The following is a 13,432-nucleotide window of genomic DNA, read 5'->3' as shown; positions in this document are numbered from 1 at the left end:
TATATACACACACACATAGACACATGAATATATATATATATGTACATATATAGAGAGAAAGATAGACAAAGGTGTTATCTTCCTGAGTTCTTGGCAAGGAATTAGTCCTGAAGTTAGAAGGAGTGAAGGTAGGGTTGAGGTTGGAAGGAAAGGTAACGAAGAGGGCATACCGCTTTCGGCTTCTGCAAACGACAAGAAAAAAATTGCAAATCAAACACTTTGATAAGAAATCAACTGACACCAAAACAAAAGCAAAAAAACCCTTTATTTAAAATTCTTCAATGACCATAACATTAAAAAAAGGTTTTTCTGCTGAGAATGAGGACAAATAAATGGAGAGACAAAGAGAATATTTAACAGAGGAGTAAAACACAGGGTGCGTGAGGGAAGAATGTTGGTTAGGCCTTCATTCTTGCTTACTCTTGTAGAAAGAAAAAAAAGAAAAGGGAGGGGGGACAATGGAAAACTCCAAACGGCATTGAGGGATTAGGATGGGGATTTTGTGTCTGTCTTTGCAATTTGCATTGATGTGGTTTCTGTATATTCAATAACTTTTTTTCTGTCATGATCTCAGACAGATTCTCTACATGCCCCTTTGGACTAATTTTTTTTAACACAGGAGATTATGCGTTTCTGCAACTAGTTTAAGAAATAGTATTTCAGAAATAAACTTTGGGGCTGCATCATAGAAACAACAGTAAATCTAAAGAAGTGTTTCTCAAGCATGTTAACACCAACCAACCGTATCCAGGATTTTTAGCCCAAGAGTAGAATACGTTATTTCAAATACACTAGCAGCTAACTCAGATTCTGATCTGACACTGGAATCAGCTAGAGTGCACCTTTAGGGAATTCCATTTACTTAAGTGAGATTCTGCACAGATGCAGGGATCTATGTTAGTGGATTCCAAATCAGGCTCAAAATTTTAAATTGAGTTATCTCTTAAAAACTGAACCTAACTGTAATATATTATGTGACTTTTAAAATGCTATAGAGTAAAATATAATTATGCATTAGATCTAATATGAAGAATTTGTAATCAGCATAAAATATGGTCTATGTAGCTTCATAATTTCTGCTCATAAATTATAATTTTACATTCACTGTGTATATGGCTATATTATTTATAGTTGAGGCTTTTTTTTAAATGAAAAGCTTTTGAAAAGATCTACATTTAAAAAGAGGATTTAATCATATTCTTCACAAAATAAAATAGATCTTTAAATTTCAGTGTGAAAAATAAGAAACAAAGATAAAAAAGGATCATGAAATATGTACACAGCAAATGATTGCTTAGGGAAATGGATGTTTATACTATGGCTGAAATTGTGGCTCTACTGAAGTCAATGGCAGCTTTGCTATTGATTACAGTGGGGCCAGGATTTCACTATGTATTTCTGTAAAAATGCATACACTAGTATGTCTCATCCTGTGGTTCTTACACAGGAAAACTATCACTGATTTCAGAAGGAACAGGTATATCATTTGCTTATAAAAACAGATAAATAACATGTATTATTAAAGATAATAATGGAAATCAGGGACAAAAAATTTTATCGTCTGGTTTGTTGTGCAGGCCCAGTACACAAAGAGAGCTTACTCACTTTGTGCAGTGACTGGAGTTCTTTGAGATGTGTGTCCCTGTGGATGCTCCACTTCAGATGTGCATGCACCCCGTGTGCCTTTAAGCAGAGATTTTTGGTAGCAGTGCCTGTTTGGCCTGCATATGAGCCCTGAACATCCTTGTACCTTGTAACGAGCCTATATAAGGCCGCATGAGTGAACTGCCCTCATTTCCTTCTCTACCACAAAGTCCCACAGAGGGTAAGGAGGGTGGGTAGTGGAGCACCCGCAGGGACACAAATCTCAAAGAACTCATCTTACTACACAAGCTGTGTAAATTCTTCTTCTCCTTCAAGTAGCATGCCTGTGAGTGCTCCACTTCAGGTGACTCCCTAGCAGTAATCCCTCAAGGAGGTGGGAGTTTTGGAACAGAGTCCATCGGTGAAGAAGGAATTGCGTGACCTACTTCAGCATCTGATCTTGCAATGTGAACTAAGACACAGTGGGTAGAAAATATATGCACCAATGACGATGTTGCAGCCTTGCAGATTTCAGCAACTGGAACGTTTTTGAGTGGGCTACCAACATAGACCATGATCTAGTAGAGCACACAGTCACTTGTAGTGGAGGCGGAACCTCAGCAAAACAATAAGAGACAATAATGCATCCAGAAATCCATATAGAAAGTTAATGAGTGGAAACAGAGGCTCCCCCTTGACCTATCTGCAATAGAAACAAAGACCTACGGGTCTTCTTGAATGGCCTGGTTCTGTCAAAGTAAAAGGCCTAATGCCCTCTTAACATCTAATGTATAGAAGATAGACTCCTGGGTAGGCCAATGAGGCTTAAGGAAAAAACAAAACAAAAGGTGACTAGTTTGGTTAATGTGAAACTCAGCAGAAACCTTAGGTAAAACTTTGTATGGGGTCATAATGATACCTTCCCCTTGGAGAACACAGTAAACGGAGGGCCTGCAATTAAAGCCCCCATCTCTGCAAACCTTCGAGCAGAAGTAATGGCCTCCAAAAAGACCATCTTCATAGACAGATGTAACAGTGAGCACATAGCCAGTGGCTCAAAGGGCTGTTTCATGAGACAGTTAAGAACCAGGTTGAGATCCCAAAGCAGTGTCAGGGCTCTAATCTGAGGGAAAAGACGCATAAAGCCTTACAGAAGCAGCAAAGAATCCTCTGGCACCTTATAGACTAACAGACGTTTTGCAGCATGAGCTTTCGTGGGTGAATACCCACTTCTTCGGATGCAAGCAGTGGAAATTTCCAGGGGCAGGTGTGTATATATAAGCAAGCAAGAAGCAAGCTAGAGATAACGAGGTTAGAGCAATCAGGGAGGATGGGGCCCTGTTCCAGCAGCTGAGGTGTGAAAACCAAGGGAGGAGAAACTGGTTCTGTAATTGGCAAGCCATTCACAGTCTTTGTTTAGTCCTAAGCTGATGGTGTTAAATTCTTTGCTGCTTCTACAGAACCAGACTAACACGGCTACCCCTCTGATACATAAAGCCTTACAGGAATCTTGCTCTGTTTGGTTGAGCAAATATTAAGAAACCTACTACTGGCACATGGAAAGCTGTTATTGCAGCTAAATGAACTTGGATGGAACCCATAGAAAGACCTGAAGCTTTCAATTCCAACAGGTAATTCAAGATTGTGGAACAAGATGACTAGATAGGAGAAAGATGGCACCAAATGCACCAAAGATTATATCTTCTCCATTTCTGAAGGCAAATGTGTCTGGTAAATCTCTTTCTGCTATTTAAAAGTATATTTTGTACTTCCGATGAACAGGTAGCTTCTGGTCTGGAGAACCACTGAGGAACCATGTTTGTAGTTGCAGAATGTTCAGATTGGGATGAAGCATCTGACCTGCATCCTGAGACAATAGTAGAGGTTTGATTGGTAGCTGCCATGCAGGGCAAGAGGTGAATTTAATGAGGTAAGAAACCAAACTTGTCTTGGCCAAGTTGGTGCAATCAAAATGATCTTGGGTTGGTCTTACTTGATCTTGATGAGGACTTTTAAAGGCAATGGAGTTGGAGGATATGCATAAAGAAAACGTCCATGTAATAAAGAGAACGTCTCCTAGAGATTGAGGATCAAGTTCCCCTCTGCAACAGAATTTCCTGTACTGCGTGTTGGCTGCTGTGGCTAAAAGGTCAACCTGTGGACATTCTCAAGCTAGGAATTTTTTTGAAGACTCAAGAATCCAACTCCCATTTGTAATTTAGGGAAAAATGTCTGCTGAGGTTTTCTGCCATGTTGTTTTGTGTACCTGGGAGGTAAGAATCCGAGATGATTATCTGATTGGCTATGCACCAGTTCCAGCTTTATTGCTTCAGTTCAGTGTGGGGGGAGTGCACATCCCACTGATGATTGATATAATACATGCAAGATATGTTGTCTGTCATGATCTTCATGGACTTGTTTTTGAGTAGGGGAAGAAAGTGAAGGCAAGCAGTTCTGACCACTCTTAACTCCAACATATTGATGTGCGAGCATTGTTCCTGTCATGACCATTTGCATTGGTCTATGTGAGGACCCAAATGTGCTCCCCATCTCAAGAGGGAAGCATCTGATGTTAACATAATAATAGGGAGATTCTGGGTGAACAGGATTCCTGCACAAACCTTGGAAGGATTCTGCCACCAAGTGCGTGACTGAAGGAGCCAGTTGGGGACAGATACTTGTTTGTTCAGACTGTGTTTTTCGGTACATAAACTGTTCTATGCCTCCCCTGGAGACATCAAGGATGCAACCTGTGTCACAGAAATGCAAGCTGCAATGTGTTCCAGCAGTTGCAGATATGTCCTTGCTGGAACTTGAGGGTTCAGCTGCACTCTTTAGATAAGGAGCAACGAACCTGTCAAGAGGGAGATAAATTCTGCTCATTATCAAATCTAAAAATTCTCTTATAAAGAGAATTTGCTGTGTAAGGTCGAAATCAATTTCTCAAGATTTATCTGCAGGCCTAGACTTTGGAATAGTGAAGTTGTTGTTTGAACTGCCAACCATGCCTCCTGATATCATTGTCCCTTGAGGAGCCAATTGTCGGAGTAGGGAAAGGCTTATTCCTAGATGACGGAGGTAGACTGCTACGACCACTGTGATCTTTGAGAACACCAATGGGGTGGATGACAGGCCAAAGGGTAGGGCCCGATACTGGTAATAATTGTGACTGTGAAATGAAGAAATCTTTTTCGAGAGGGATGAATTGCTATGTGGAAACAGGCATCTTTGAAGTCAAAGGTCAAAAACCAGTCCCCTAATTCCAGGGAGGGAATTATAGCTACTAGGGACACCATCCTGAATTTCAGATGTCTGACATGCTTGTTTAATTGTCTGAGATCTAGTATCAGCCTCCAATCCCTGTTTTTCTTACTATCAGAAAATATTTTGAATGAACCCTTTTCTCCTGTGTTGAAGTGGAACTGATTCTATATCTCCTAGACTTAGGAGCAATGAGATCTCCCGTGTCAGTAATTGATCATAAGAGGGGTCCATGAAGAGGGACAGGGAAGGGGAGTGGGAGGCAGGATTAAGGTAAATTGGATAGTATAACCCAATGTAATGGCCTCCAATACCCATTTGTCCAATGTTATAGCCTCCCATACTCAATGGAATAGAGAGAGGCGGTACCCCAAATTGAGTAGGGGGGTTGTGTAACGCACCTGAGAAATTCTGGTCACTTGGTGGTTTAGACTCTTGACCAAACCATCAAAATTGGCATATGGATGATGTTGATGGTTGGGATGAAACAGTCAATGTGGTTGTAGGCGTCTTCTTTGAAAATATCAATTTCTTAGCTAGTGGTTATGGTGGCCTATGGAAGATGGAAAATCAAACAGGGTGAAATCTTTGTGCTGATTGAGATCTGCTAAATTTTCTCTTATTTGCAGGTGTGTATATCCCCAAAGACCTAAAGTGTTGCCCTAAGGTCTTTTAGGTATGAAGCTAGTCATCTATGGAGTCTGCAAAGAGCTTGTGGCCATTCAAAGGTAAACCTTCCACTATAGATTGTACTTCCCACAGGAATCTAGACAACTGAAGCCAGAAAACTTGTCTCATCACCACTGTTGCGGAAATAGCTCCAGCTGTAGGGTTCATTGTATCGAGTGAAGCCTGCAGTGATATTTTTGCAAAGAACTGATACTTCATTATTGTGCTGCTCAAACTGTTCTCAGTGCTCCTGTGGCAAATGGTCAGGTAGTTCAGATAGTCATGTTTTGACTTCAGCACCTGGTGGTTGGCTATAATGAACTATGAGGTTACTGATAAGTAGCTTTTACAACCAAAAAGATCCAGACATTTCTGGCCCTTATTATAAGAGGTGGCTTTTGAGGTATGTTGCCTGCCCCTTTCATTGACTGTCCACTACCAGAGAATCTGGTACTGGGCAAGAAAACAAAAACTCAGAAATCCCTGGTCGGAATGTAGTTGGGTTTTTTTTTAAATCAGCACAATTGCAGGGGTTGGGGGCATTGCTGGAGTTTGCCAGATGGTCCTGGCTGGCTCAGAAAGGGCTTCATTAATTGGCAGTGATGCCCGTGCTGTGGTAGAACTGTGCTATATGTCCAGAAATCTGTGCTGGGAACCCTGGACTTCTTCCAGGGAAATTTGCAGGGTGTCAGCTTTATCAGGTCCTGGAATTGCCTAAAGTCTTTTGGCTAATGAAGGCAGTTGTGGCATTACTGCCTCATCAGGTGATGACAAGAAATATTTGTGTGGGGGAGGGGAGGCAAGAACTCCTTCTCTGCCCTTGCCTCTTGCTCCTTCAAGGTCTCCTTTGGCTCAGAATGGGGAGGACGGATGAGTAGTATCCAGGAACAAGGGATTCTGTGTTCCTGGGAATCATGGTCCCTTGAAATCGCTGGTGGTACATTGAGAAAGGATCCGAGCGTGACGCTGACAAACCAGGTGCCAGCTCTTGTCGAGGCTTTAGGCCCCAGCCAAGGACTGAAATTCATTGCTGTGAACCATTCTTTTTGCCAGTGTGTCAGTATGGGTATTGAATTTGTAACAATATGTTTAGTGTTTAGATTTTATGAAATGCTTGTAAATTGCTGCATGCATTAACCTCATTAATAATATCTTTATCACATGCTTTATAACTGTAAAAAATGATTACCCTGAAACCATCAGTCAGATGAGATTGTCTCCTGCTGATTAAGAAGGCCATCAAAACTAAATGGGCCATTGTGGGACATCACAATACAAAGATTTTGTTAATTGCCCCTTCACACCCATGTAGCTATCCAAATGAAAAAACGGCTCATCCCATCAGCTTGGATTCTGGAGGGAGGAAATAAAGATGATGAACAAGAAAATTTTTCATCTCTTTTGCTTTTTGGACGTTGACAAGGTTGGAGCTATGAAACAGAAGCAGAGACCCCCAGACTGAACCTGGGTTAGCCCTAAAAGACATTCAGTGCTGACAGATTGCTACAATTCTGTTACCTTTTCGAATCACAGACTGTAACTCATTTGTGTATATATGTTTATCTGCTTTAATCTGTATTTCTTTTTCCTAATTAATAAATTGTTAGTTTACTATAGGACTGGCTACAAGCATTGTCTTTGATGTAGATCTGAGGTACAAATTGACTTGAGGTAAGTGACTGGTCTCTTGGGAGTGGCAGCCACCTGAATCTTTAATGATCTTTGGTATATAGCAACCAACTATTACAAAATAAAGCTTGCCTCAGTTGCAAGACAGTCCTCCTGGGCATTTCAGTCTGTTTGTGATTCCATGGTAGGACAATTATAGCACTTCCGTTCACATTTGTTACTGGGCTGGGGAAATCTAATGGACAGTTTGGGGTATCTGCCCTGTTTTTTGACAGTCTCCCCATGAGTTGGCACTCATGGTCGTGAATCACTTCAGACAGTGTGCCACTCAGTAAGGCCAGTGAGAGGAACCAAAAGGCATGGTGGGGGGAGATATCCAACAGTTGTCATCCCAAATATTTGTAGGCAGGGGTCTGATATCTTGCTTTGTTGCATCTGCATCAGGGAATAATGTCTTCTGGAATAAAGCAGAGAGCCTTCAACTGGAAGTTCAGAGTCTAAATCAGAATGCTCCTTCACATATTGTATGAGAGGTGGCAACCCTGCTTCATGGATAGTAGAAGTTAGGGAAGACGTAGGTCTCACAGAAACATGAGCAGTCAGTGACTCAGCAGACTTCAGTACTGAGAGGTGTCCAGAAGTCACAAGGAGTGGAGACTCAGGCTCATTCGGTACCGTGAGGTCTTTCAGGTACCAAAATGTCTGTGATACCAGGAGCACAAAAGAAGTTGATACGGGCACTGATGATGTTCCAGATGCCATTGTCCAAGGCATTGATGTGAGTACCAAGGCGATAGTGGATTCCACTATTTCTTGGTAACAGTAGTCTTTGGTGCTGAGGCCTTTACCGCTGTAGTATAGGACTTAGTTGAAGTTCTTCATAGTACCTGAAGTGCTCAGAGCCTCACAAGCAGCCATCTCAGGGCCTCCAGTGACTGAATCTTCTTCAAGAAGGAACTTGCTGTTCTTCTCCTCTTATCCCCTCTTTTATGTTAGAATGGGAAGCTTTTGGTACCGCCAGCACAGTTGTTGGCACCTCACTCATAGAGATTGTCAGAGACCAGGGTTTTGATGCCATCTTCACCTTGGAAGCTCTCAGTGACTGTAATCTCAACGTTGACAGGGCACTAACAGCTTGTACAGGTGGGTTTTCTGCATCTGGTCAGAAGCCAGTCTTAAGGTTAGCTCCATTATTAAGAGCCTATACTTTATTTCCCTGTTTTTATGGGAACCTTCCCTTAAAAGAAGTGTAGATCTTGTGCTTGCTGGGAATATGAGTGTCTCTCAAACAACAAATGCACTGGGAGTACCTGTCACTCATGGGGATTACTTCCTGACAAGAGAGGCATCTTTTAAACTCCAGGGAGCCCAGCACCCCAGACAGAAGAAGATTTGTTAGGGCCCCTCAATAGGGGGAAAAACAAACAAACAAAAATATGTATATATACATTTTTTGAAAGAAAAGAGAAAAACAAATGAGAACAAATGTTCCAACATCTATAAGACACTAAATCTACTACTACTAAGAACTATTAATACTAAGAATACTAATAAAAGAGGAAACAGGTGCACACTAAATTCTGTCTCTGGCTGAAGGAGGTTGAAAAGAAACTGAGTGCGGTTTGCCCGCGAAGCCCTATATAGCCTCGGTATGGGGCACGAGGGTGTGCAGGGTGTATGCGTCAGCTGAACGAGCACTGCTACCAAAAGTTTCTGATCAAATCTCAGGGGTATATGCACACCTGAAGTGGAGCACCCACAGGGACACTACTGAAATAAGTAATCTTTCACTGGCCCTGAAAAAATTGGTACTGGAGCTTCAAAATGTTTCCGGACTCAGGAACATCAAGCTATACTGGTCCTCAAAGCAAGGGAATCTAGTTAAATATTTTTTCCTCTGAACATTTTTGTTGCCATCGAATGTAAACTGTGGAGAACTTCTCAAAAGTTTCACAAAACAAGGAGGCAAGTTAATTTGTACACCTTCACTGTGGACCCCCTCACCCAAGAAGTGAGAGAAGCTGGGTTCAATCCCATGGTATAGGAAGCTTCCCTATTCACATTGAAGAGGAACTACCAGTTAAGGCCCAGTTAAATGCTGAAGACATTAGAATTGGAGGAAAAAAGGTCTGATATTTTCACCACAATCAACAGCAACAAAAAATATTGGTGAATAGTGAATGCAATAAACTGACTCCCCATGCTTAAAATCAGGCTATTCTGATCACTGTCTTGCTTTCTCATTTCTCTGCTTCAATTCAGGCATGACTCTAGGAGCCAATATTCTCAAGAAACCCTAAAAAGTGAGAAATGAATGGTTTCTACCCTTACATTTCTGGTTAGATTAACATGTTCCAATTCAGCAATACACTTAAGCCTGTGCTTAACTTTGAGGTCCCATTAAACTCAATGGGACTTTACCTGGTTTTAAAGCATGGGTTTCATTTAATTTATTACATTAATTATTTACTGGTATTTTTAAGCACATGCTTAAGTGCTCTGGTTAACTGGGGCCAAAGCATATGGTAGAAATGCAGGATGGTATCAGAAGTATGTGATACTGAGGTCCAGTATCACATGGACAAGCAGAACTATAAATTAACGTTACATGTCACTGGAAAGTGATTATTCCAAGCTTTCTAATGAAATGTAAATATTCTAGCAATGGTGGTTCACAAGATAATTAACCTTAAAACAGTCCCTGGTTCATCAGACCAACAGTACTATTTTGGCACTAGTTTAACAAAGCAAAAGCTGGACCTCCAACTAGTGGATTTCTCTACTGTTGTATAACAAATACTGTGCTCTCACAGTCTCAAAACTGTTAACTCATCTTCATTAGTATTTTATTTTTTCCTAGAAATTCTGTTGTCCTCACTTTCTACCATATTTCTTTACTATGAACTTTTAACATTAAGTAATGAATATATATATATATATATATATATATATATGTGGATGCTCTATCATGCTGTGTTATTTTATTTTACTTTTCTGTACCATCTTGTGAATAAGGACCAATCCAACTCTCATTGAAGTTGGTGGAAGGGCTCCAGTTGACCTACATAGGAGATGGATCCTCTCCTAAATTACTGAAGAAAAGCTATGATATCAACACTTATGTCACAGAATGACAATGGAAGCAATGACAGCAAAGAGTTGAATATGAATTCTTATTGAGGAGCAGTATAAACCAAGAACTTCATGTAAATAGTTACCAATAATGTTTCTATTGTATTGTCCTTTCTAGTAATGGATGAAACTGATTAAACATAACAATAAATTGCTCCCTTTACACCTGCTAATGCAGAATGAGGCTATTCATTGGAAGGTATCTATTTTAAGATAAGCCCATGGGAGTTGAAAACATTTCAAAATTCTGACTTAAAAGAAGGATCCCCTTAATCTGCAGTGGTATTGGACAAAAAGAAAATCCAGCGTCACATACACCATTTCACATATCACTTGTCAGAGGACTGTAAAAAAAAGAGGGATGTAAAATCAAACATTAAACGAGAGCTATATTTCAACTATCCACTTAACAAGTGGAAACATTCAGACTGTCTTGGATACCCCATGGCTTTTTTAATAGATTCTTTTTAACAGAAAATGGATACTTAGGAATGATTAGACATTCTTTAAACAAATAATTAAAAAATATAAAAACATGTCCAAAGTTGTGATACTTCGTTTAAGAAGTGAACTGGTTGTTCAGGTGAAGGTTAAGGCTATATCTACACTAAACACCTTACAGTGGCACAGCTGTATGGATGCAGCTGTGCCACTGTAAGATCTTTTGTGTAGTCACTCTATGCCGACAGTAGAGAGCTTGCCCGTTGATATACTTAAACCGCCTCCAACAATCGGTGGTAACTATGTTAGTGGAAGAAGCTCTCCTGCTGTCATAATGCTGTGCACACTACCACTTATGCTGGCAAAACTTATATCACACAAGGGTGTGTTTTTTCACACCCTTGCACAACATACGCTTTGCCGACAGAAGTGGTAGTGTAGACATGGTCTAATGCTGTATAAACTCAATATCACCTCCATCTTAGGTTTAGGTGACCAGTTACCAAAAAGATAAGATGACAGACTTCTACGTATGTTAACAGTTTTACTACAGAAACTTGCAATGGATTTGTCTACAGTATGTTGGTAAGATATTTCAGAAATATTTAATACAGTTTGTAAGTCGACAATTACTTTGCATCATGCCCTTTTAGAGCACACTGGCAACAGACCAGGAGGTTGTGTTACCATCTCAGCTAGCAATGAATGTGGTGTGAATGCACAGATGGAGGTATTGATAAATTAGATAGAATTCTGACACCAGTGCACATTAAGCTGAGACTCTTTTTAGCTCTTATACACAAAACAACTCTTTTTCTGTCTGTAAATTTTTGTTATTAGCTATAAAGATTTTTTCCTTCAATTTTTGGATGGAGAGTGAAATTGGCATATTCAGATTTTCTAACTAAAAGAAATCCTTCCCAGCTCAATCATATTATTTATACGCTCTCTCACACACATACAATATGTATCTATATCTATCTATTGTATCTATACTGTCCAAACCTTCCATGTTTATTCTAAAAATAGCTTTCTCATCTCATTCATTTAAAACTGTGATGCAGAGAAATGCATGTAGTACATAATACAGCACATATTATCATGAGATTGTTGCTATCTTTCATTCCTGACAGTCCAGTAAAATACGCTACTTTTCTGATTAGAGCAGACTGGCTCCTTCATGAGGTCAGCCAGGGCAAAAAAAAGGTGGAAGCCATTTGTTTCACTGATACCAAGTGACACTCATTGAAGTAAGTTGTACATAAAACTACCAGCCTTTCTTCCAGCAAAGTATTTGACATAATGTTAATTCAGGTGCAGAGGGGGAGAGAGGCAGAGCCTGCCAGTATTATGTGAACTGGTGTATAGTGATGCCACATTAATTATGCTTTGAAATGCTTTCACGTGCATAAAAAGAGCTATGTTCATTCAGAAAAAAAAGTGAGACCAAATTGTCCATGGTGCATACTGAAAAGCTGTCAAATTTTGTAGTCAATAACGTACCTGCTTTCCCGTTTTTCTGACTTGTATTCTATGGCTATCATTAAGAGCTTTAGCTTCGCAAACACCAGTCTGCAGGAAGAAAAGAAGTCAAGATTCAGTGCTTTTTCATGATTGTTATCATATATCTAGTATTGGTCAAAACATTTCAAAATTCCACATTTTGTGAAGAAAAACGGACACATTTTTCATGAGATTTTTTTGCTAAAAACCTAAAAAAATTCTCAACTGGCTGTAGATATAGCACTTATCAAGGCCTTTCCATTGTGAAGGTTAACAACAATCACCCTCATTCATATATCACTCTAGCAAGTTGACAGCACCAGCATCACTTTTATTAACTGGTGAAGGGCACAATACTCAAAACCAAACGTGCTTGTTTTGTATTGCGGATATCAGGGGCCAAATTTTCAAATCTGTGTTGGAATTTAGCTATAGGACTCCCGTTGCCAGTACTGCACATTCATTAAACAACGTACTTTCCAGTATTAAAACCCTAAACAGAGAAGTATATATTAAAAAGTCAATATTTGCCAATTATTACCTCAGTTAGTTAAATGTAGGGGGAAATGTGTGGAAAGGCAAATACTGACTTTTTAACGAACACCACTATAATTGTGAAAATCTGTGAAAGCCATTATTTACCAATACATTCCAAGAAGCACCAGCTTTACACCAGTGTGTCCCCTCTGAGTCCAACACCCGATCAACTATCTTCCTAAATGCAGATAATATCAGAATTATAAAATAAAACATACGGAAAAACCAACTAAAATTCTTAGCTAGAAAGTATTTGTATTCCGTTTTCATCACTCACATTTAAGTGAATACTATGTTACATGCCTCCTTATGCTATTAACTTGTGAAATGTGATTCACGTATTTTTCTTTGAGTATTTCTTTTATGGGTTTATACAGTTTAGAGAACTTCACCCTTTTACAATTATGTACTTAGGACAGTGTAAAATGAACGTATTTAGTACACTATTCTTGTACAGTAAATGTGGAAAACATGGACAGTATACTAAGTAAACTAAGTGGACAAGGCGCTAAGTAAATAATTGTAAAACAATGGAGTTCTTTAGACTCCCACAAATCAAACCTGCAAACAGAAAGATGCAACATGAGGGGAGGCTACTAGACAGTACATTACAGAGCCAGATTTTCCTGTCCATACTGCTTAAGCTGCATAAAGTGAACCACAAGCAGACAGAAAA

The 13,432-nt window shown here is 39.8% G+C and overlaps 1 protein-coding gene across 16 annotated transcripts in view; it reads right to left on the bottom strand.

Annotated features, from left to right (window-relative positions):
- The window catches only part of KCNMA1 (potassium calcium-activated channel subfamily M alpha 1), an 881,172-nt gene that overhangs the window by 142,412 nt on the left and 725,328 nt on the right, over positions 1–13,432 (bottom strand). For all 16 annotated transcript variants that reach the window (XM_039482435.1, XM_039482436.1, XM_039482437.1 and 13 more), the window contains exon 16: positions 12,220–12,288. In XM_039482435.1, the coding sequence (XP_039338369.1) occupies positions 12,220–12,288 (69 nt within the window). The remainder of the gene's footprint in view (positions 1–12,219; positions 12,289–13,432) is intronic.

Source organism: Mauremys reevesii, linkage group 7 (genome assembly GCF_016161935.1).
Source record: "Mauremys reevesii isolate NIE-2019 linkage group 7, ASM1616193v1, whole genome shotgun sequence".
Lineage (NCBI taxonomy): Eukaryota > Metazoa > Chordata > Testudines > Geoemydidae > Mauremys > Mauremys reevesii.
Note: the sequence above shows the minus strand (reverse complement) of the source record. Positions and strands in the feature narration are given on the sequence as shown.